The following is a 25,874-nucleotide window of genomic DNA, read 5'->3' as shown; positions in this document are numbered from 1 at the left end:
TTCAAAGCAAGTATTTGAAATAACTTCTCTGTGAACTAAAGCTGGTAATGACTTGGAGGAGGTGGGGAACACTGTCCTCTTTCCACTCATTTCCAACTATTCTGGGCCAACGTATTTCCTGCTAACCATACATATTTTATTTCCAACCAACTTACTAGGCACCTTAATTGAAAAAAGAATTTCATAGCAGAGTATTACTCAACACGATGAAAGTTGCCTGGCTTGTGCAATTGAGATTTCATGACAGCCTTCCCTTTATAATGTTCTTTTCATCTTTCTGCTTGAAGGACTTGTTTTAGAGTATAATTATCCCTGAAACTGCAGGTTAACACTACCATTAAATCTTGTATAGGTGCATGATAAATTGGAGGCTAACAAGTCGTACTGATCTTTTCCTCAGAATACTTCATGTTTGAACTCAACTGCCATAAAGCAACATGAAGAAATATCTACATTCCAGAAGTCTCCCACAGTCAAAACTTACCCATGGCACACTCAGAATTATAGTGCCCAATCAACCAGATATGATGAAAAGTGATGTATTATGTCCCAAAAGTAATTTCTTTTGGCCATGGCAGGAGATTCTGGGGAAATTTCTAAATAAGGTGTGCCATGATTTACAAGCTTTATATTTGGTGGTTGTGACCATTTTGAAAATATCGTTGGAGGCTGGAGAGATGGCTCAGCTATTAAGGTGCTTGCCTACAAAGCCTGATGACCCACGTTCAGTTCCTTAATGTCCACATAAAGCCAGATGCACAAAGTGCTGCCAAGCACCTGGAGTTTGTTTGCAGTAGCTGGAAGGCCCTGGTGTACCTATTCTCTCTGCTCTCCTTTTCTCTCTCTCTCTCTCTCCTTCTCTCCCTTTCCTTGAAAATAACTGAGTAAAAATATTTTTTAAAAAATCTTTGTCCTACTTCCATTCCCTACTTGAATTTCCTTGAATTAGGACTCCTTTAAATACAGAAAAGAAAGTGGTTGTTCTCCAGAAAAGAAAAATTTTCAACATAAAAATAATAACTATGTGAGATGGTGCATATGTTAAATGGCTAAATTTAACCATCCCACGGGGTTTATATTTATCAGGTACATGAGAACTTTATATGGCACGCAATAATGCATACTTTCCCTTTCGTTTTATTTTGGTAATGGGAATTGAACGTGGGGGCGTGCGGCAAGTGCTCTACCACTTAGCTATGCCCCCAGCCCAAAGTACATACAATTTCACCTGTCAAATTCAATCGAAAAATTTTTAGAAAACCAGGTGGTCTGTTTTCCCTCCCCTGACATCATAGAGGAGAGTGCCACATTGCTGCATCCAGTTTTTTTGTTTTAATTTTTTTTGTTTATTTTTATTTATTTGATAGTGACAGAGAGAGAAAGAGGCAGATAGGGAGAGAAGAGAGAGAATGGGCGCGCCAGGGCCTCCAGCCACTGCAAACGAACTCCAGACGCTTGTGCCCTCATGTGCATCTGGCTAACGTGGGACCTGGGGAATCGAGCCTCGAACCGGGATCCTTAGGCTTCACAGGCAAGCGCTTAACCGCTAAGCCATCTCTCCAGCCCATCCAGTTTTATTAGTTTGTGTAGCTTTGCCAAGATTTACTCTTTGCCTTCCATTGGTGGTCCACTGTCTGGGATGCAGTTCTGTTGGTATGATTTGTGACTTGACCTTTAGAACTATTCACCAACTCCAGATGCATGCACCACCTTGTGTATCTGGCTTACATGGGTACTGGAGAATTGAACCTGGGTCCTTAGGCTTTGCAGGCAAGCGCCTTCACCACTAAACCTTCTCTCCAGCCCTGTCTGGTCTTTTAACTAATATGCCATCCAAGATGATGAGAAAGCAAGAGCACATGAGCATAGCATAGCAGGAACCAAAATGTTTTCATGTGTCAGAACTGAGGAGCCTGGAATGAAGGCAACATGTGAACAAGTGTGAGAGACGCAAGACATCTGAACTTTGGCTTAAAGTTCACCTTCCTCCCATTTCCTATGGATCCTTCAAGGTCTTGAATAAAACAAGTGGCTACACTAAGACTGCTTTTAAGACACTTGTAAGCCTGGCTGGGACCTGAGGGTTTCTTGCTTCTGAGAGCTACCCATTTGGTCAGCAGTCACAGTAGAACCCAAGGGACTCTTCTTGGCCTGAATCTGAGAAGCACCTCAAGTGGTCCACTCTCAAGAAAATCGCACCTGAGTATTACTGCACATAGGGCTGCAGAGATGGTTTAGCAGTTAAGCGCTTGCCTGTGAAGCCTAAGGACCCTGGTTCAAGGCTCAATTCCCCAGGACCCACGTTAGCCAGATGCACAAATGGGCACATGCATCTGGAGTTTGTTTGCAGTGGCTGGAGGCCCTGGTGTACCCATTCTCTATCTGTCTACCTCTTTCTCTCTCTGTCTGTCTGTCACTCTCAAATAAATCTAAAAAAGAAAGAAAGAAAGAAAATCGCAATGCAGGAGCACCATGTGAACCCGAATCTAAAGGATGCCCTGCATTGTGTGAATAGAACTCCTACCCTGATATAATTGCCAAAGAATTAGAATTCAGCAGTGTTGGTAGGAGTCAGGATGCTGCTTAGCAGATCAGCAACACGAGTAACAGGAATTGTCTCAGCCTTGGACTCTGGAAAAGTCCATGGAAGTGTATGTCCACCACTGGGTTACACAACTGGCATCCTTTTTCCAAACATTGAGAGGAATCAGTTCCCAAGAATTGCTACCAGGGAAGCACTGTCATAAAAATAAATAAATAAAACTTTCCAGCATTTAAAATGATTTCAGAGCCACCGATCTTGATTCATACACTAGAACGGGGGTGGACCTGTAAGTTACTTGGCAAGCGGTCCGACAAGCCAGAGACCTTGCATGAAGCAAAGGGACAGGAGCACTGCCCCAAGCAGCTGCCTGCCTTTGCACTTCATTTCCCGCCAATTCAGCTATACCAGTTCTTCCTCATTCTACTGCCCTTTGGTCCTGGGAATCCCTCTGCGGGCCGCATGAGACAGGCACTGTGGGCATTGACATCCAGTCCACCTAGGCTGCAGTCAGAGGACGAGGACACCCTCCTCTGGCACCTGTGAGTCAGGTGACAACGGTGTTGATCCCAAGAGTGGCGCCCACATACTCAAGTTCCTTTCCAGCTCCCACGCCAAGGAAAGAGTCAGGATGATGAGGACAATGAACGCACCGGCGTGGCCACCCTGTCTTCAAAGAACACTATGCCATTTCAACGTGACCATCCCATGCCACACAAGGCCAGCAAAATAAAAACCACCCTGTAGAATGGAGGGCAGAGGTACTGCAAGGAAGGATGGTCTAACTGGCAGCTACAGAGGTAGCATTTTAGCAGCCTGCACATAGACAGTGGCAGGAACTCCCTGGGGATGACTGACCTCAGTTGGTTAAGCAAGTGCACCAGCATCTTGCAGAAACCTCGGGTCATTTAGGTCAACTGCCAGCAACCTAAATTTTAGAAAAACACTCAAGCAGGACCACGGCATCCACAGAAAGAGCACACTCCATGCTTCAAGTACACCAGACACTGAGAGCAGTGCCACGAGGCAGTCTCATGAGTCCCTCCATCTCTCCTTTCCTGGGATGGAGAGCTGGTGTGCTGCACTGAACAACAGTGTCCTTCTCCAGAGCTGGGCTTAGACTAAGAAATAACAATCACCAGGAACGGAAGGGACCATTTTGTTGTGGTGTGTGTGTGTGTGTGTGTGTGTGTGTGTGTGTGTGTGTACGCATGCACACGTGCCCATATGAAGACCAGGAAGTCAACATAAAGGTGTTTTCCTCAGTCACTCTCCACCTCATTTGTTTAGCAGAAAAATTATTAGGTTGGAGCTGGAGGGATGACTTAGCCGTTAAGGCATTTGCCTGCAAAGCCAAAGGACCCAGGTTCAATTCCCCAGGACCCATGTTAAGCAGATGCACAAGGGGGCAAATGTGTCTGGAGTTTGTTTGCAGTGGCTGGAGGCTCTGGCATGCCCATTCTCTCTCTTTCTCTTTCTCTCTCTCTCTCTCTCTCTCTCCCCCCCCCACTCTTTCTCTGTCAAATAAATAAATAAAAATAATTAGGCTGCATTATGGGAGTTTTTTATTTCCCTTCCCCCTTTCTTCTCCCTCCCTTTCTCTTTCCTGTCCTCCCCCCAGCAGAGCCTCCTGTGTGCTTCCGTCGTCACCTCTTGTGCCACTCTCATGACCTCCCAGCTCAGTTAAGAGACTATACCCACCTTCACATCTCCTCAACAGTAAAAGTTAGGATCCCTGGGATTCGTGGCCCACATTTAAAATCCCCACACTTGGGAGCCAGCCTGGGTTACAGAGTAAGTTCCAGGTCAGCATGGGCTAGAGTGAGACTCTGCTGGAAGAACGGAAGGAAGGAGGGAGGGAGGAAGAGAAGGAAAGAAAGAAAGAAAGAAAGAAAGAAAGAAAGAAAGAAAGAAAGAAAGAAAGAAAGAAAGAAAAGGGAAGGGAGGGAGGAAGAAAATGAAAGAAAGAGGAAGGGAAGGGAAGGGAGGGAGGGAGAGAGGAAGGAAGGTAGAGGAAGAAGAAATGAAGAAAAAAGGGAAACAGAATAAAAGAAAAAATAGGAAAGAGAATAAAAGAAAAAAAAGAAGACGTGGGTCTCCATATGAGAGAGATCATGAGACTTTTGTCTTTGTGGACCCCAAGTCCCCAGCCATACCACCCTGAAAGTGCCCAGTCTCGCCTTCACTATGTCCGAGATCGCGGGTCTCTCGCTGAACTGCTGCACTCCCTGGAGGTCCCAGCTCCTGGCAGACTAGGCAGACTGACCAGCAAGCCCCAGGAATGCCCTGTCTCCACACTCCCTGCGCTGGGGCCGCAAGCGCACCCTGCTGTCTCTGGCTATTTATGTGGGTGATGAGAATAGGAGTTCGGGTCCCCCAGTGCATGTGCAGCAAGCACCTGACCCACTGAAGTCATCCCCCCAGCCCCAAGGGGAGCATTCTGAGTCCGTCTCCTGAGCACAGCTGTGCTTCTTTTTCACCTTGGGGCCTAAATGATTGTCTGCAAACTCCATTCTACCCCGAAGGCCCCGTGGGCACCAGGCCAGGAGGACATTTTTATCTGGACCATGAACAAGATGGAGCCAAACCAAGCTGAGGGAGGAGGTCTATCGGGTCACGGGAGCCTGCATTCTCTTTCAGAGAGCTCAAAAAGCAAATCTGAAGCGAGGCGGATGGGTAGAAAATCGGAGGTGCTGGGAATTCATGATGAGGAGATTTTATTGTATTTTATTCATAATACCAAATAGCCTGTTTTATGGTTTCCCTTTGAAAACTGAAACAGAGAAAATGTCAGAAAAACTCACAACGGAAACTCCATGAAGTCACTGAGCGAAGCATAAGAACATTAATCTCTCATTATTAGCACTTTGTAAACTGACAGGCATATCTAACCGTGGAGTGGCTTGCGTTATTTTGGGGGTGGGGGGGTTGAGGCAGATTCTCACTCTGACCCAGGCTGACCTGGAACTTATTCTGTAGCCCAGGCTGCCCTCCAACTCACAGTGACCCTCCTACCTCAGGGTCATAAGTGCTGGCATTGTAGGTATGAGCTACGCTGCCTGACTTCTTGTTTTATTATACACAACTTATATGTCAAAAGTTCTAACACAAGTAAAAATGCGAAAGTAAGTAATATTTTCATTTTCAAAAGTGACATTTAAGATCAAAATTAAAATTAAAATCAAAATTAAAAATTAAAATCAAAAATTCCAGGTCAAGCAAAATGAAGACTGTACCTCATTTTCTTGTTCCAAAATAGCTGAAGCTTCGTTTTCTACATATTTTAGTTCATATCCATCACAAAACAATTCCAGGACAAACCCTGCATGAGGCCTTTAATTCTGATCTTTTATATCTTAATGAATGGTTGCCCATGACCTAGAATGCCAATACTGCCCTCTTAGCCATTTTTGTAGTTGTCTGTGATTCAATTAATTGAATTTTTTTGCTGTGGCTAAAGAAAGTGTGAAGTAGAGTATTTATAACCATGGATACCTGATTTTTATTTATGGTCATCTAAAAGAAATTATACCTTAGTGACAGAACCATAAGGTCTTTTAAACACTGTGTTAAAAACACTTGACTCGCAAAGATGCTTTTAAGGTGTTGTATGTAAGGTATGCATGCATATGAGTGTGTGTGTGTATGTGTGTGTGTGTGTGTGTTGTGTTTTCCAAGTCAGGAAAAAAAGTACTCATTTTACAAAAACTTTTTACTGTGTTGTGGAAAAAGAATAAAAGCTGCATTAAAGTCCATTAAACAATTTCTAATCAAATAATAATCCTGGATGCTCCAGGTGGAACCACAGTTGAGTTTGACAGTAGCTTATGGAGCTAAATTATATCTTGGCTTAGTTTTCATATTCAGGAAACTCATTTCATAATTGGTAGGTATGCAAATATGCTGGCACTTAAGTTCTTACCTTATACAGGAAAAAAAACACATTAGGAAATTTGGTTTCCCTTGCCAGCTGAAATTAATAAGAGCACATCAATGGGTTGCTTAAGTCTCAGATTATGCTTTTCTCCCAAGCCTAAAGTTTTCTTTTATAAAAGAAAATACATAGCTATAAGAAAGTTTTCTGGTTTGTGTTTTGTTTTTAATTATATTTTAGTTAGCTTATAAAGTAATAGGATTCAGTATGGCTGTGTGATCCATTCTTAGTTTTGGTTAATTTTCTCTCACTTCCTCCTTTCCACCATCCCCCTGCCCTTATCCTTGGTTAAACCTTTCTACTCCTGATATTCCCCTCCCCCATTTTCATATCGCATGTGTTTTATTATCACCCCTCAGGGGCCTTTTCCCACCCCATGGCTCTCTTCTTGCTTCCCGATCTCTATATGACACTCAGTCCAAGTTGAACTTGGAATTCTAAAAATTCTAAGCTAGGACCCACGAATGACAGGGAGCGTGTGGTGTTTTTCTTTCTGCACTCAGTTTACCTCCCAGTTTCATCCATTTTCCAGCACATGTCATTGTTTCATTTTCCTTTAGTGCTAACAAACTGCACTGTGCATACATCCCATGTCTTTATTATCTGTTCATCAGCTGATGGACATCTAGGTTGAGTCCATGCCCAACCGATTGTGAACAGAGCAGCGTAGCGAATGGAGGAACGGTCATCTCTACCATAAGACACAGAGTCCTTTGGGTATATGTCCAGCAATGGAAAAAGCTGGTCATCTGGTAGTTCTATTTTTAGCTTTTTGAGCAATCTCACTGATTTCCATAGTGGCTGCACCAATTTACACTCCCACCAGCAGTTAATAGTCCCTCTTTCCAACATTTATTGTCATTAGTTTTCTCGATGATAGCCATTTTGACTAGGGTGAGATGGAATCTCATAGTAGTTTTAATTCACACTTCCCTGTGTTGATTAAGGATGTTGAACACTTTTTTTTAATTTATTTTGCTAGTCATTTGCATTTCTTCCTTTGAGAAAACTGTTATTTCTTTAGTCTACTTTTGTTTTTAAGAAGGCTGCCTTGTAGAAACCACGGGTCTCATGGTCTTTATGGATAATAAGTGGCCCAAAGACAGCTTTTGGTAAGCGATATCAAAAGCAGTACTGAGCCATGCTTATTTCCTGTGTTTGTCACCATGTGTTGAGCATTTTACTGCCGAGTGTACCTTAGCCTGCTCTGGCCACTATAACAAAAATATGTCATCCTGAGTGTGTTATAAACAGCATAAATTGACCTCAGGGGGGTCTGGAGGCTGGACAACCAAGATCAAAGTACCAGCATATTTGTTTTCTGGTGAAGGCTTCCCACTTTATAGACCATCTTGATGCTATGCTGTGTTCTCACACGGCAGGAAAAGCAAGGGCTCTCCCTGGGATTTCTCTTATGAGGGCACGAACTCCACTCATGAGAGCTCTGTGTCTGTGACCTAATTACCTCCCAAAGGCCTTCCCTCCAAATACCACCATGTCTACATGAAATCTCAGAGGATGACTTTCGTGGGGTCACAGACATTTAGTACCACAGTACACTTAATTTCTATAGCAGGCCAATAGAGGCTTAAGAGACACTAATGCAATGATCTTAACTGGAACGGAATTTCACATCAATGTCATTTTATAAACCAACACAGGCTCTACCCAAATTTGTGGATTTAAGAAATTCAGCAATCAGGGCTGGGGAAATGCTTTAGCAGTTAAGGCATTTGCCTGCAAAGCCTAAGGACCACAGTTCGATTCCCCAGGACCCACATAAGCCAAATGCAGAAGGGAGCTCATGTGTCTGCAGTTTCTTTGCAGTGGCTGGAGGCCCTGGTGTGCCCATTCTCTCTCTCTATCTGTCTGTCTCTCTCCCTCTCTCAAATAAATAAATAAATAAATAAATAAATGTTTTTAAAGTATAAAAAAAGAAAGTTAACATGGGCTGGAGAGATGGCGTAGCGGTTAAGCGCTTGCCTGTGAAGCCTAAGGACCCCGGTTCGAGGCTCGGTTCCCCAGGTCCCACGTTAGCCAGATGCACAAGGGGGCGCACGCGTCTGGAGTTCGTTTGCAGAGGCTGGAAGCCCTGGCGCGCCCATTCTCTCTCTCTCCCTCTATCTTTCTCTCTGTGTCTGTCGCTCTCAAATAAATAAATAAAAATTTAAAAAAAAAAAAAAAGAAAGTTAACAATCAGTTTCAGCAACATGGGAGCAAACTAAAGCAAGATTAATGCAAATTTTTTTCAGAAGCATCTAAAATTATTAGTAATGGAATCATGTGAAGAAAAAAAAGACTATGGGATGTCTTAACAAATAGATCTTGAAAAATAGTCAACTCTTTAATTTAAAAAAGTTGAATATATTTTAAGCAAAAGTAATGACAATTAATGAGCATATGCCTTTTATAGCTCTAACAGATTTTAATATTATCTAACATATTTTTTTCCTCTGACCTTTCATAAAATTACCGAGACAATGGTGTATCCCAGGAAGACTGGGTTCCTTTTAGCTCTTAGTAGTTTCTCGACTGTTTCCCAGTATTAATTTTTACTAATGTAAGAAATCATAGCTTGCATGGACAGATATAGAACATAAAGATTGGTTTTTTTAAATATTTTTTGTTCATTTTTTATTTATTTATTTGAGAGTGACAGACAGAGAGAAAGACAGATAGAGGGAGAGAGAATGGGCAAGCCAGGGCTTCCAGCCTCTGCAAACGAACTCCAGATGCATGCGCCCCCTTGTGCATCTGGCTAACGTGGGACCTGGGGAACCGAGCCTCGAACCGGGGTCCTTCGGCTTCACAGGCAAGCGCTTAACCACTAAGCCATCTCTCCAGCCCCATAAAGATTTTTTTTAACATTGTATTTATTTATTTGAGACAGAGAGAGGGAAAGAGTGAGAATGGGTGCACCAGGGCCTTCGGCCACTGCAAACTAACTCCAGACACATGTGCCACATTGTGCATCTGGCTTACATGGGATCTAGAGAATTGAACCTGAGTCCTTAGGCTTCGCAGGCATACATCTTAACCACTAATTCATCTCTCCAGCCCCGCAAACAATGTTAAAGTATAAAACCAAGACTTGTACAAGATTTGGATTGTGGATGGTAGAGGGGGCCATAAGGCCTAAAATCCTCTGCAAGGTGTTGCTGTGAGTTAATGGCTGTGGGAGGAGGAGAAACCATTTCCTTCAGTGGTGTAGCTACTGGTAAAAAAAAAAAAAAAAAAAAAAAAGATGCCCAGGCTCATACAAGCAAACCCTAATTAAATATGCATACATACACACACACACAGACACACACACACACACAGAGACACACACAAAAAAAAAAAAAACAAAGAAAAGGAAGGACTAGTTGGGAAGAAGTGGCTCAGTGAGAGAAGGAAAAGAAAAGTTGATGGGAGGTGATTGTGATCAAAACACATCATATACATGTATAAAAATTGCCAATAAATGAAATAAAATACAACTAAAAACCCAGTATCATTCAAACTTTTTTCTCTACACATGTGAACACTTTGGATTAAAAGTATTTTTCTGGGCTGGAGAGATGGCTTAGCAGTTAAGGTGCTGGCCTGCAAAACCTAACAACAGTCAGTTCAATTCTCCACTACCCGCGTAAACCAAATGCATAAGGTGGCACATGCATCTGGAGTTCATTTGCAGTAGCTAGAGGCCCTGGTGCACCCGGTCTCTCTCTCCCTCTCTCTCTCTCTCTCTCTCTCTCTCTCTCTGTCTCTTTCTCTCTTCCTCTTTCTCTTTTTCTCTTTTCTTCCCTCTCAAATAAATCAATAAAATATTTTTAAAAGGATTACACAATGAATATTTGTCTGTAGTTTTAAATAATTAAAAAGCCATATTCCTGGACTATTTTAAAAAGCAGTATTGGAGTATTCTGATAGCATACCATGGCCTGAATGAATGGGTGGGGGTAATTGAAAAGCATTTGATCAGAAGACTCTAGAGCAGCAATGGGCAATTACCCAGAACAACTTCCAGGGGGATGTGCTCTCCACTGGCTGGCATTGTTTGCTGATGCCCCAGTGTTTGTAATTACACATGTTAACTGTGACAGCAGACTCATTAAATTAGAAATTGAACTTCTTTGACAAATACAGCAAAACTTGACAAAAGATAAACGTAATTTTTTTCTGTTCCCTTCTTATTTCACTTATTTAAGCATGTATTAATTAACTTGCTCTGGTGAGTGCTCAATAAACACTGAAGAAGGGCATTTCTTTAGTGTTATAATTAAAATTCTCTTTTAAAATATTTCGTGTGATATTTTATGCACAATTTGACTCAAGTAAACATAGGTTCTAATTAAAGTTTCTAAATGAAGGCACTCAAAATTTTGTTTTATTACCCAGTATCCCATTCAAGTACATGGTCTTCCTGTCCAGTGCAAGTTTACTATGATGGTCTGCTAATGTTAATCCTGAATTATTTAGTGTTGTTACCTTCATAATCCTCAAGGAAGTCTCAAGGAAGAAATTTTTGAGTGTTGTGCTGTCCCTTTAAGTGGTTATACATTATTTATTAAAATACATTTCCTCTAAGTTATTACATCAAGATATTCTGAGAAGCATCTCATTTAGGGCATGAATCCTCTGCAAACAAACTGTTATATAAAACATAGTGAATGAACAAAGCTATCCAGACAGCAAGAGAAGATTTGACTATTTCTTCACTACACCTCTATAAATACTGCTATCATTTTGGGTGAGAATTGCCACGGTCGATTTTCAGTGCTAACAGGCAAATGTCTGAAGCACATAAAAATATCTCTACATCATTAACCCTGTGCACGTGTGTGTGTGTGTGTGTGTTGGGAAAAGCGAGGCAAGATGGAAAAGAATTCATTTTCTCTGTAATGTATTGATTGACCTGAAGCAAAAGATATTTTAGGAAACCTTTACGCCCTCCATTTTTAAATTATTCACATTATTTTTTTATTTTACTGATGCTGTGAACAACTCCAAAAAACAAACCTGTAAATATAAGAATTGTCAATAAATAGCAAGTGATTGGCTGGCTCTCCAGTGTTTCTAATGATTTTTTTTTTAATTAACGGAGATTAGAACAGCTCCACCCCATCATTTTCTTCAGCCCAGGTTCTTGAGCTGGCCGCAGGTAAAAGAGGAAAGTCATGCCCTCTGGCTCTGAACTCTAGAATTAGAGCCTGCATCTCAGAGCTTAAAAGAGACAGAGAGCATGCTAAGAGATAGCCCAGCTGGAAAATGTTTGCCTTATAAGTATGAAAATCTGAGTTCAATCCCCAGTATCACATTTTAAAAAGGAAGGGAGGAGCCGGGCGTGGTGGTGCACGCCTTTAATCCCAGCACATGGGAGGCAGAAGTAGAAGGATCGTTGTGAGTTCAAGGCCACCCTGAGACTATGTAGTGAATTCCAGGTCAGCCTGGACCAAAGTGAAACCCTACCTCGAAAAAAAGGAAAGAAAGACAGAAAGGAGAGAGGGAAGGAGCAAGGGGTAAAATAAACTACAACCCTGGCTTTATGGAAGCCTATCTAATTCTGGGGTTTACTTAGCAATCCTATTTGGCTTTTTCACAAGCCATCTTCCCCACTCTATTTTAAGTAATAAATAGTACCATCTAACACTCTTGCATTTATTAACTTCTCTAGAATTTGGAAGATAAGAAGGGAAAACCCCAAACTTGACTATTCTTGACTTAAAGATGAGCAAGGGCAAGCCCAGTGAAGTCAGGCCACTTGCCTTGGTCTCGCGGCTCATAATTATTTGAAGAAGGAACACAGATGGGTGGACTGGACCTATCACATTTCTCTGTTGGCACTATTCTAGCCCTGGATGAGCGCGTCAGCCCTAATTTCATGTTTTAGAAGTAAGAGTTTGGAGAGGCAGAAAAGAGAGAGAGAGAGAGCCTTCTAAATACCACTATTACCCTTTGACAGTAACTTTCCTCACATGTATTCCACATGTGCAGTGCCTCTCATGCCAAATATTCGCTGGGACCTGGGTCTTTTCTTAAGTACTTACGGTCATCACTGTGTATATTCTTGTACCTTCCTCGAGCTCTGTGAGGTCCTCTGTGTTCGTGGCTACAATCGCGCCTTGTACCATCTTGCACCTACTCATTCCTCCACCCTACCATGCATGCATACACCCACACATTCCTTCATTTTTACAAATGTTTCTCGAGTGTTGTTCCATTCCAGGCTTTGCTCTTGTCACAGAATCATAGGATTTCATCACTCTTCTCAGGCTGGCCACTGACTCATTCCCCTGTCTTCAGTTTATGCCTGCCCGTTTGTTTGCTTGTTTGTTTGTTTGAACTTTTTTTTATTAAAAACTTCCATAAGAATAGACAGTATGCCACGATCATATCCCCCTTCCATGACTCCCATTTCCCCCCACCAAATCGCTCCTCCACTAAACCTCTTCTTTTTAATTAGACTCTCTTCTACTGTGATGGCATTGTTATGCATGTCTTGCCTAAGCTGCATCAGCAACTGCGATGTCATGAATGTCAAGGCCACTTTGTGTCTGGAAGACAGTAGTGTAAGCTCGCCTCCCCTTCCTTTGGCTCTTACATTCTTTTGCCACCGCTTTCTCAATGGTCCTTGAGCCTTGGAAGATGGGACAGAAATGTCTCACTTGTGCTAAACACTCCACTGTCACTTCTCTGCGCCATGGTGAGTTTTGAGTCACCCAAGTGGACACCACTATCTGAAAAGAGAAACTTCTCTAACCAAAAGTGAGAGCACCATTGACATAGGCGCATAAACATAAGTGCTCAGAGGGCAGCTTGGTGGGCATGACATGTGCATATCTCTACCTGCCCCCAAAGCAGCTCGCTCTGAACCTCTCATTAATGTGGATGTTCAGCCTCTAGCACTGCTTGTTTTCATCTCTTTAACTTGCTGGGGATTTAGAAACCCGGTGATAAATTCGCTCAAATTTCATCTGAAATTAGAGTAAATAAAACCTAGATGCTCTTCCCACGAGGCAAATACAAATGAGACGGTAGATGCTAAGGTTAAGAAGGAGCCCCCACATTAGTGAGAGTTCATCCAATTTCTGTCACTCGTTAGCTGTGTGCCCTTGGACAGCCTCCAGTACCTCTAAGCCCATGTTTCCCGTCTCCAAACCAGCACGAGAAGAGTGTCCCTGTCTCAAAGGATTGCGGCAGTGTTTGCATGCTTGTAACGCATTTATCCCATTACCTAGCACAAAGCAGATGCTTGTTTGCTCCTCTTATTTAGTTTATAAGCTTCATTACAACAACTTTTACCTCTTGGAGACCTGTATTGGTACTATTTTTGAGGTATAATTTTTTATTTCTTGGACACCTGTATTGGTGCTTTTTTTTTTTTTTTTTGAGAGTCATGAAGGCTGAATTCTAAGGTCATGGCTATATTAAGCACTTATCCTGTGGGCAGCAGTCTGGCCTGTGAATCCCTCATGTGGGTTCAGGGTGAGGACATCCTCGCCTGATGGCTCCCTTAGGGTCTAACTTCATTGCATACTCATTGCACGACCTTGAACAACTTGCTCCACCTCTCCAAGCTTCAGTGTCTCAGAGCCGGAATTGAAAGAACATTATCCACTCACAGGATCATCATGAGAATTAAGTGAACACGTTTGTCATATGCTTAGCATGGTGCCTAGTTCATAGTAAGTTCATGGGCAGAAGAGAGCAAGTGTTTGCCAGTATTATAATGTTTGATTTACACATCATTACATCTCTACTCTTCTTTGTACTTGACACAAGTACAAGCCTTGAAAAACTATCCATGATGTACCAACTTCACAGCCATGAGACTCTTTCCACAACTTAATACGGCCAAATCTGCTTTGAATTTCCTCTACTCACTAAACTGCCCATATCTCCTTTCTGCCCATAGCTCCCAGCCAGTGGTCCCAGGCTGCTCTTTCATTGAGCATTGAGAGAAGAGCAACCTCGCTGAAATCTTGAAATCATTCGTGCTAATTGGTTAGTGAGTTTTGACATCTGCCAGCCCTGTTTCAACTTCATTGTCTTAAATGGCAATGCTTCCAAAAGGATTCATGTTGCTGCCAGAAAACCTAACAGAGAAGCAGAGAATAATATGAAACCAAGTCTTTCATACAGTTCTGCAACCTAAACATATGGTCTGCTACAGAAATGTTTAAAATTCATACCACAAACATCTAATTAAAAGTCTAAAGTTTTTTTTTTTTTTCTTCTCCTTTCTTTGCATGAGTAACTCTTCTTAGGGAAAGACAGAGCTCATAAGCTTGGAGGACCTCAGGAAACAGGCAAAATGCATGAAGGGATGATGTAAGGGAATCAAAAACCAGTGAAACCGAGGTGGCAAATGGCGTTGAACACAAGCTCCCCAGTGAGCAAACACACCAAGGAACAGAGAGGACTGTGGCCATCCAGGAAGTGTCTGCACTGCTGTGGGGTGCAGATCCCACACCCCAGAAATAAAAGCATCTTCAGAACTTCTGAGGTTTCAAACAGGCCCTAAAATGGGGGTCTACTTTTTTTTTATTATTTTTATATTTTATATTTTATTTACTTATTTTAGAGAGAGGGGCAGAAAGAGAGAGAATGGTCATGCCAGGGCCTCCAGGCACTGCAAATGAACTCCAGATGCATGCGCCACCTTGTGCATCTGGCTTACATGGGTCCTGGGGAATCAAACCTGGGTCCTTAGGCTTTATATTCAAGCGCCTTAACCACAAAGCCATCCTTCCAGCCTGAGTTTCTTATTCATTACAACTAAATGCCTGAGAGAGAACATAAGGTCCCAGGATGGCCCATGGTACCTTCTGTTGAGACATTCACACTGAAGTACTTGTGGCCATTTTAGTGTTACAGCTACAACCACACATGAATGTTTATGTCATCTTCAAAGTCCTCTGTGAGGTAGGTAAGATGAATAATGATAATAGAGTTCCTCTACCCGGTTATTATTGGACAGAGCTGAGATTCTAACCCTTGCCAGACTCTGGTTTTACCCACATCCTGGTATTTTCCTACAGTACTATAGTCGAGGTTGTTTCTTACATGTGGAACAAAAATTTTGTCTTTACCCTGTGATTCACATCTGCTTGCTTTGTCCTTTGCATTTCAAACCAAACACTCCATGAGCACCAACTACCTATAAAACCTCGTTCTTATGGGCTGTAACATATTTGATTTTATCTTCATTAATCTAATGCATGGAATATGCTTTTAGAATGAGAGTAATACTGTTGAAATGGCTTCATCTGGAAATGCATCAGTTTGCAAACAGATTGGAATGTTATCCACAAATATAAACATTTACCAAAAAAAAAAAAAAAATCAGGCATCATTTGATGGCTGTTGCCATAATGATTCATTGGCACAAGAGAAATGCTATGTGGTAGGAGATGCCAAGGCTGTTTGACACATTTCAGTGGAGTTCATTACACACACGAAGCAGAACCAATTTTACTCAACAGTGGCTTTGACATTTGCAGAAAAATGAAATGGGGATTTAGAAATGAAGACTTCATGTGGGCTCCCTCCTAAACATTTCATATTTAGTTATAGCCTTATGTCACCCCTCCTAAAGGATCCACCATGTCTGACAGGCATACTTTTATTCGTAACAGGTGGCAACCTATCCAAAACTTGGGTGATCAGAAAACTGACCTTGAGAAAATTCAGTTGGCTGCTAATCTCTTTCTTCGTGTGTCCCTATGGCATCACTCAGTTTAATTCATACCAATATACAAGTGTGTTTCCTTAATTGGATAGCTTTTTAAGGTAGTAAATACCATCCTGGCTCCTGCTGGACCCAGAGTAGGACCAGAGAGCTTCATACTCAGAGTTGGAGTGCGGTGGGTTCAGGAGTAATGTTAAGCAGTCAACAACCAGCTGGTTTCTACTTTATTCATTATGTAATGTGAAAAGTATACCAAAACTTAATAAGGAATTTATGGAATATATAAAGTGTCTTATGCACTTAGGATGACCTAAGTACAAGTTATTTCATAAGTTTAGGTGACTCAAATAGAGACAACATTTGCAGGAATAATTTCTATGGGGAGCATCAAGCAAAATATTATGTTACTATATGTGTGTGTGTGTATAGGCTGGAAGGATGGCTTTGTGGCTAAGGCGCTTGACTATGAAGCCTAATTTAATCTGAAGATATAATATCATAAAATTATTTTCCTGTGGTCATTAGTTAAAGTATATTAACAACCTTGCTTTACTACTGAATGCTTATTGTACTTTCAAAGCCAAAGTTAAGATTCCCCACACCAAAGAATGAATGTGTTTGGTTTAATTTCTAAACTAGATAGCATTATGATAATATTTCTTTGAATTAAAATTAATCAAGAACACTAGAAAAAAGTGTGTGCCAATTCTGAATTCTAAAACCTTAACATAATTATATTTCCTTTAAACAAGTCTGATATTTACTTAGTTGTTTGTTGGTAAACAGTGCAAAGGAATCAGTATCTCAAAACCAGATCAACAGTTGAGTCATTCAAACTGTTATCAAACATAAGTCATTGGAGAAGCAATTCAATCAATGGAGAACTGTTCTAATTAGCATATTAATGATCTGTGAATGAAAGGTGATTCCACAGTGCTCTAGGGAACTTGAAGACAGTGTAGTTTTCCTTCTCACTCTATATAACCTATGAAACATTTTCATATCACTAATTTCTAATCATTTAGAGAAAGAGACTGTTAATCAAAGGGAAATATCTGCCCAGCTTCCGGGTTGTACCATGGTCTAAATTGGTAGATCCTGAAGGTATAGTCCCTAGCCTTCAGAACAAAATGCATGAATACAGCCTGGAATGGAACAAGAATTCTTGTGAAGATAAAGTATGCATGCATACTGGCTACCGAGCAAATAACTTTTCCAAGTATGTAATTCCAAGTGTAATGAGGGTCTCTCCCCACTATAAGCATCTTAACTACCTTCTGTATGTCACTGAAATAAGACTTGTATGAAGATTCACACTGTCTTTCTAGGTTAGCCACTTTTGTGTACCAACTTTATAGAGCATACAATTGACTTTAAGAAACAGAAAGTTCAGGCTGGAGAGATGGCTTAGCAGTTAAGGCACTTGCCTGCAAAGTCAAAGAACCCTGGTTCAATTCCCCAGGACCCACATAAGCCAGATGCACAAGGTGGCACATGCATCTGGCATTCGTTTGCAGTGGCTGGAAGCCCTGGCATGCCCATTCTCTCTCTCCTTCTTTCCTTCTCTCAAATAAATAAATAAACATAAAAAAGAAACAGAGGGCTGGAGAGATGGCTTAGCAGTTAAGCGCTTGCCTGTGAAGCCTAAGGACCCTGGTTTGAGGCTCGATTCCCCAGGACCCACGTTAACCAGATGTACAAGGGGGCACACGCGTCTGGCATTTGTTTGCAGTGGCTAGAGGCCCTGGCACACCCATTCTCTCTCTCTCTCTCTCTCTCTCTCTCTCTCTCTCTCTCTCTCTCTGTCTGCCTCATTCTCTCTCTCTCTGTTGCTCTCAAATAAATAAATAAAAATAAAAAACCAAAAAATTTAAAAAAAAAGAAAGAAACAGAAAGTTCTCCCCAAAACCCACATGTCAACAAAAAGAAAATCAGAAGTAGAGTCATCTTGCTAAATTATCACTAGACTGTAATTAGTTTGATTTGAATTTTATGGATATATTTATTTTTGAATTTTTATGAATACTTATGTGTCTGCTTTGTGCTCAATGCCAAAAGGGTCTGAAAGGAGGGGTAAGGGCAGTAAGGTGGCACAGCACCCACTCTTTGTTTTCCCTTCCCACCATCCAACCTTCTGGGCTTTGCCTGATCGCATCACCATGCCTGTTGTAAACTCAATGCGGCTCCATGCAAACCCTCAGGGTGTCCTCCTGCTTGCTCTTGGACATGGACAAGCTGAGCCACCACCTCTGACCAGTGCTTGCCATGTGCTTTTGAACTTCGTCAGCTCACACCCTGCTCAGCGTCACTGTCCCCTGCTTGGATTCTTGCCCTGGCACCACCTTCAGTCCTATGTTGCTTGCTATTGTTCCATTGCTTTACATTAAAGAATACATTTGGAGTATGCTCGATTTTTTTTCCACTTCCTATTTTTAGATTAAGGAAAAAAAAAATCTTTACTATGCATATCACTTCGTTTTAACTAAATCAAATTCTTATCTGATATAACATAAGAATCACATCAGCATGTCAATTACCAGTGCCACTTGTAGAAAGAAGAAATTACTAAGTTGAAGCTAGCTCTGACTTTTTTTTATCGGAATAAAGTAATGATGTTTTGTTTTCAAATCTCAACATAAAATGGACAGAAAGAAAAGCACAGACTCTGTGAATACACTGCTCCTCTAGTGAAGTTACCCACCATGTCCTCCTTCACACAAGCAGTGAACCCAGGCAGAGGGTAGAACTGCCTTCTTTGTGTCCGTACTACTTACTGTTAACGTTGAACTGAACTCCATACCAAGGGAAATAATTGGCAAGTGACTTCACCTGATTTTATACATTTTATTCATCTATTCACAAATGTATTTACAAGCAGAGATTGAGATACAGAGAAGAGAGAATGGCAGGGAGAATAGCCACGCCAGGGCCTCTAACCACTGCAAACGATCACCAGACGCATGTGCACCTTTGTGCATCTGGCTTTACCTGGGTACCGGGGAATCTGATCTGGGTATTAGGTTTTGCAGGCAAGTGACTTAACCACTGAGACATCATCTATCCAGCCCCAATTCATCTGAGTTTAAAGTGCTTCTATTCGTGAATTTAACAAAAAGAATTTTGACTAGTTTGGTGATGCTTTCTGAACAATATTAAAATATGTAGGCCTAAGAGAGGATTTAACCATCTTTTCCAGATTTCCGCAGTGTATTAAACATAGATTCTATAAAAACAATACACACAGTAATAACAATAATAGTAATTATAGCAGCTAATACCAATACGTTTATAAGTGACAAGTATTATCCTATAGCTTATTTAATCCTTCCCATGCCCTCCTATGAGGGAGACACGTTAAGTAACCCCATTTACATAAAAACGAAGTGAGGCAGAATGGGATTAGACTGTTTTCTCAAATCATAGGGATTAAGTTACAGAGTAACCAACCCTTCTAAAAAAAGTAACATCAAATATGAGTGAATCAGTAGATCCATTTTGCATATTGAATTTTTAACAAGGCCTTACTCTGTCAATCTGATCTGAGAACTGGATTGTAGCAAAACTATGTTATTGCATCCTTGGAAACATTGCTGAAATTTGCCTCACTTTAAAAGCTCATTACCAACTAAGAAAAAAAATGAAATACTTGACATTTTGGTATCTGTGATATTAAAAAGGGACTAATATTTAATATTCAAGTGGCAACAGCTTGTGGAGTTTGCATACAACGCCCACAGGGATCGATTTTTCTTTGAAATGGCCTCTAGGAGTCAGACTTTCAAGCAGCTGACACCTCCACTCTCCGCGCTCCTCGTTCCTGCCAGCACCGTGGAGCACGCGGCGTACAGCCACGCACACGTAATTCCTCGCTGCAGGACTCGTCTTTGCAAATAATGAGAATGTGGGAAATTAAGAAAAATGTAATTTGCACTGAGTCGACTTCAGTATAATCTCTGCTGTAAAAAAAAAATGAATAAGTGTCTTTGGAGGGCTTTTCTCCATATGCCCTGCCGGTCCCCTCTCTGCTTCATCCACGAGGAGGGAGAAGACTCATCCATATCTAATTGATCGTCAGTCATCCCACACCTGCACCAAGGCTGCATAGTGACAACTATACTGTTGCCTGGCAGTTTTCCAACATGACTAATTGTCACAGTACTAATTTACTCACCTGTGGAATTTTCAACTTCCCCAGCCTGCTGTCAAGAAGATGCATAATAATGGAATAAAGGTTTTAAAATGTCATATACTATGAAATATTTCAGTACCTTCCAACAGAACACTTTCACCAAGCCACGTGTTAGATGGTTATAATTACTCATTACTGAGGTTAAAAAAAAAAACCACAGAAATCCTGGTCACATATACATTTATGTAATAGAATAATAGGGATAAAGTCCATCAGTCTTTTCTGACTTGGAGAAAAATTATTGAACAGAACATCTAAAATAAGTTTATCTGTGTGGTTTAGACTGAGGACAGCAATGCAGGTGTACTAAGTTCTACACTGCAGAACATTTCCTTACAGTTATTGTTATATTGGTCAAGAAAATCATTTTCCCTAGTTCAAATAGTGTGACAAGGTGTGCTTTGTTGGATTTGTTTTTTTCCTGTTTTTTTTTTTAAGAAATGTAAGCCAAGGGTAGTGGTGCCCCCCTATAATCCCAACACTGGGGAGGCTGAGGCAGCAGAAAAGTACTTTCATTGCACAAGGAAGCCAGTGAACCAAGTGGAACATCTTTATCAAGCAGCCTGGCTCCAGGATTTTTAAATAATGGCTTGTGCTCTTGAAAATTAATATTTGCCATGGAAAATTATTACCCACATGTATAATAATAGCTGATTGTTCTGAAGATCTTACAGTCAGTGGTCCCCCTGTGATACTGGGAAGTGCTTAATGCATGTGTGAAAATTATGTAGAAACTGTTTGACTGATTTGATTGCTTACGATACAGGTGAAATTTAGACATAAAGATTCCAGATTTTCTTTTAAAAAAAAATTTGAACTTGCGTATTGAAGTCTTGTGGACTCTTGGATGACAAATTCTAACACATTTTCACAGACCCATCCTATGCTATAAGTAGGTTTCGTGGTGGGGAGGAGGATAGTTTCTGGCCAAGTTTGGAGAGTGCTGGAATCAATGTAGGCTTTTTAGCATTATTGCAAAATATCACTTTAGAAACTGCCCTCTGTGAATGTGCATTCTGGAGAGGAGACGGATGGTCTTTTCCAACCTTATTTGACCTGCGCTGTTCTCTCCTATCACAGCTATCTTCTCAGCCAAGCAAGAGCCGGCTCGCCTTGCCTCATGCCCGGCACATCACAGGTGCCGAGCACATTCTCGTGAAATCTCAGCGTTATCCACTTTCCGTCGAATTTAAATTGTCTGTGATATTCTTCCCCCAGGTTTGTTCATGAGGATAAATATGCAAATAGAATCAGAAACACAAACTCGCTTCTTCTAACCAGATCTCAGCCCACATATTTCGAGGTCGTGAAATAATCTATCGTGGCATGATGACCTCTAGCAATGCTATTACTGAAAATAGGACTTTTTTAACTGATAGAAAAGGAGAAAGAAAAATAGCAGATATGTGTCTTTCATTCTGCAATCTCTGGAAGACCAGTTTCCTCACTCAAAAATTGGTAGCCAACTTTTTCTTTGCTATCTTGCTATTCAGATTTCTGTCCTCTTTTTTGTCATCCAACCTATTTGCTCTAACACTGAATTTTAAATATCTCTAAAAATGCTTGATATGTTATTATTCTTTCCAGCTATCCTCTAAGAGCCAAGCAAAGAACATAGAGGAAGAACTGGAGGAATGAGGCTGGATACGCTGCGGTGAGAGAGGCGCTTCCAGGAAGAGGGGAACCCGCTGCCGGAGACTGGACCTCAGAGCCACCAGCATGAGAACTTACCCGTACTTCTTGCTACTCTTCTGGGTCGGCCAGCCCTACTCAACTTTCTCCACCCCATTATCTAAGAGGACTAGTGGTTTCCCAGCCAAGAAGCGAGCCCTGGAGCTCTCTGGAAACAGCAAAACGGAGCTGAACCGCTCAAAAAGGAGCTGGATGTGGAATCAGTTCTTTCTCCTGGAGGAATACACAGGATCCGATTATCAGTATGTGGGCAAGGTAGGATGCCCTGGGGTGCTTCAACATTCTGGGTTTCAAAGTATGAAGAAGTCATTTCTTACAAACAGATGGGGAGGGATGTGAACCTGTCTCCAATACCCAATACTGTGGGAATTGTTGCTTATCTGTTAAGACTGTTTTTTTTTTTTTTTCCTCCTCACTTGAGTAGTTTCAGGAAGAAGTGTAGCAAGAAGCTGAGAACTGTTAGCAGTGCAACAAAGAAAGGGAAAATGTGCCCATGCAAAACGAACCGCCCACAACCATCCGCATAGGATTATCATAAATCCCTTCATTTTTTTCCTTTAGCTTGAAAAATGGAATCCAGCTATTCTATAAAGTAGGGTGTATTAAAAATAGAAATAGAGTGATTATGCTGTAAGGAGAGGGAGGTGCCTTATTCTCACTCTAAAAGCAAACATTCCATGCTTGAGTCTCTTGGCCAAGTTCAAATTAACCGTTTCTGAAAGCTGCTATCTACAGCTCCCTCCGGTGCTCTGACCAAAACTCACTCCAGGAGGTTAGATCAGAGTTGCTGCTGGTTCATCTTATGTTCATTAATTAGCAAGAACCAGGCACTTAAAATGGCAAGTAAGCTGCAGTAAGGTTGGCAAAAGACTTCGGTTACATAAAGGTGCCATTTGCAGCCATCATCAGACCATTGTATTGACTAAGAAAGTAGAGTGAGGAGGTGTGGCTTGTTCCAGCCCCTGGCAGGTTCCTGGAGCTGAGTAAGAGAAAACAGCATCCTCGGACCGTCATGTTGAGTGTACAGATTGTAGCTTCAGCTACCTTCTTTCTACACAATGTCTCCACTCTGCAGAGATCGTCGCAAAAAGCCAGGGACGTGGGCTTATGCTTTGTAGATAAGTTTCATTAGAAGGGATTGATAAGAAAAATCATTTGTCAGACATCCCTTAAAGTGAGAATGGACATACAAAGATGCACGGCAAAACGTCTTCGCTTATGATTTCAAAATGCCTACATCAGGATGTCTTGCACACAGCATAAATTTCGCAGATTCCCAAGGCTGCCTGCTCACACTTCAGCCTGGGACCAAATATCCTCAAGTAATTGTGTGCAAATATTCTCCTGAAGTATTTACCACTATGAATGAGGGAGAGCCAGTGCAGGCTTAGGCTGAGGTAACCAGGCAAGGTTCCAGTGAGGTGAATTATTGATGTAGAATAAAGCAGAGGAGGAACTATGCGGTGAAAGGGTGAGCTTCAACACTGATCCCCCAGAGACCTGGACACAACTCTACAGTGAAACTCACTACTGAGGAAAGACAGTTTCCTCACTTGAATTCCATGTCCCTTGTGGAGCTTAAATAACACTGTGTTGATAGAGTATGGTTAATTCTTTTAATCTTTAAAGCATTGTTACAACACAAATAACATCATTACCATAGAAGATTAAGCTTTAAAGTGCCTTTTCTAAACCACTGAGTCCCCCACACATTTTTTTTCTTTTCTGCTTTTCTTCTCCAAATGCTTAAAGAAAGTCCAGGATATATCAGGATGCTAGAAGCAGCACTCGGTAAAACTGCCTAAGAATCAGCTTTACACTTGTAACTGGGAGGGGCAAAGTTGCCACGGGGAAAGTTGCAAGATGTGGATTCAAGCTGACCCAAACGTGACCCAAAGCTGGTATGAACCGTGTCAGGCTTTGGTTTCTTCACGTGAAAAGCCTGCAGCAAAGCCTACCTAAATTCATGCGCAGAGTGGTGCCTTGAGAAAGCACGAGGCACTGGCACATAGTAGGTACATAAGAAAGTTACTAAAATTGAGCCTGGGCTGGTGGCTCATGTCTGTGGTCCAAGGGACTTCGTAGGGTGAGGTAAGAGGATTGCCATGAGTTTGAGGCCAGCTGGCTATTGAATGTGTTCTATATAAGCCTAGGTTAACGTGGCACACTGCCTCAATAAATAAATAAATAAATAAATGTTACTAAATATGGTTTAAAAAAATCATTGCAAGCCGGGCGTGGTGGCACAGCCCTCAGGAGGCAGAGGTAGGAGGATCTCCACGAGTTCGAGGCCACCCTGAAACTACATAGTGGATTCCAGGTCAGCCTGGGGTAGAGTGCTACCCTACCTTGAAAAAACAAACAAAAAAAACCCCAAAATCATTGCATGTGCTCCATCAAGTCTATGTGAAATGCACTGAAGCGGGGTAGTGACTTTCATATCACTGCAGAAGTAAGAGGAGGCGAATTGCACATCTCGGTGGGGAGGAAATGCAGAGAGCCAAAACCCCTTCACAACCACAGGTTCAAGTCCACTTGTCAGTTTCAGACAAGTCCCGCTGGCAGCTAGATAAATTGCCCCTTTTTGCCACCTTCTGCTGCTCTTGCTGCCCCTAACACTCCTCCATGAAGATAATATTAACCAGAGAAAGAAAAACCAAAACCCACGAGCAAGAACCGGAGCTGTCACAGCTGCCAGCCTTGCTGCATGACGTGTGAGTCGTCCTTGACCTGCAGAGACGGGTTCCCCAAACCCATCTTTACAGTTGTGTGATGTTAACGCGCAAATGATTTTTCACTCTAATTAGAAGTAAAAAAGGACTGGGAGGGTTGCTTAGCAGTTAAGGTGTTCGTCTGCAAAGCCAAAGGACCCCGGTTCAATTCTGCAGGACCCATGTAAGCCAGATGCACAAGGGGGCACATGCATCTGCATCTGGAGTTCATTTGTAGTGGCTGTAGGACCTGGCACACCCATTCTCTCCCTCCCTCCCTCTCTCTCTCTCTCTCTCTCTCTCTCTCTCTCGCTCTCTCCTCTCTCTCTCTCCCTCCCTCTTTCTCTCATTCAAATAAATAAAATATATTTTTTAAAGTAGGAGAAATAAAAATAAAATTAAGAGAAAGCAAGGGAAAGGGCCAGGCATGTAGCTCAGTGGTAGTGCTCTTGCCAAGCATGTATGAGGTTCCGGGATCAATTACAAAAAATGTATTCCCCCCCAAAAAAAGAAGGAGAAAAGAAAACAGAGATGACTCTCATTTGTGGCAACACGTTGTTCCACTTTAAACTTTAAACTAACTTGGAAAACAAGACACCTGGTGAGCTCATTCAGATCTGCCCTGTGAGGAAACTTTGAGGATAGAAAATATTGGACTGGAACAGAGGTTCCAATGAATTCTCAGCACACAAAATTCTTTTTCACAGTGGCCTTAGGCCAAAAGACATGCCTATTGGTCTTACACATGAAATAGGCTTAAACAATAAGTATTTCATGCTGGAGAGATGGCTTAGTGGTTAAGCGTTTGCCTGTGAGGCCTAAGGACCTCGGTTCGAGGCTCAACTCCCCAGGACCCACGTTAGCCAGATACACAAAGCGGCGCATGCATCTGGAGTTCGTCTGCAGTGGCTGGAGGTCCTAGCGTGCCCATTCTCTCTCTCTGTATCTGCCTCTTTCTCTCTCTCTCTGTCACTCTCAAATAAATAAAATAAACCCCAAAAAAAATTTAAAAACAGAAAACATTTAAAAAAAAAAAAGTATTTCAGTTCTTAGTAACCCTTTGAGAGGAAAAAAATAATGCACATACATTAATAGAAAAAGGAAGTTTTGCTTCACTCTTAATCACAGTCAAG

The 25,874-nt window shown here is 41.7% G+C and overlaps 1 protein-coding gene across 3 annotated transcripts in view; it reads left to right on the top strand.

Annotated features, from left to right (window-relative positions):
* Window positions 1-25,874, top strand: part of Cdh6 (cadherin 6) — a 153,686-nt gene that overhangs the window by 66,439 nt on the left and 61,373 nt on the right. For all 3 annotated transcript variants that reach the window (XM_045132356.1, XM_045132357.1, XM_045132358.1), the window contains exon 2: window positions 21,926-22,285. In XM_045132356.1, the coding sequence (XP_044988291.1) occupies window positions 22,058-22,285 (228 nt within the window). In that variant the 5' untranslated portion in view covers window positions 21,926-22,057. The remainder of the gene's footprint in view (window positions 1-21,925; window positions 22,286-25,874) is intronic.

This window comes from Jaculus jaculus, chromosome 13, assembly GCF_020740685.1.
Source record: "Jaculus jaculus isolate mJacJac1 chromosome 13, mJacJac1.mat.Y.cur, whole genome shotgun sequence".
NCBI classification, from domain to species: domain Eukaryota; kingdom Metazoa; phylum Chordata; class Mammalia; order Rodentia; family Dipodidae; genus Jaculus; species Jaculus jaculus.
This window is presented reverse-complemented; position numbering and strand designations above follow the sequence as displayed.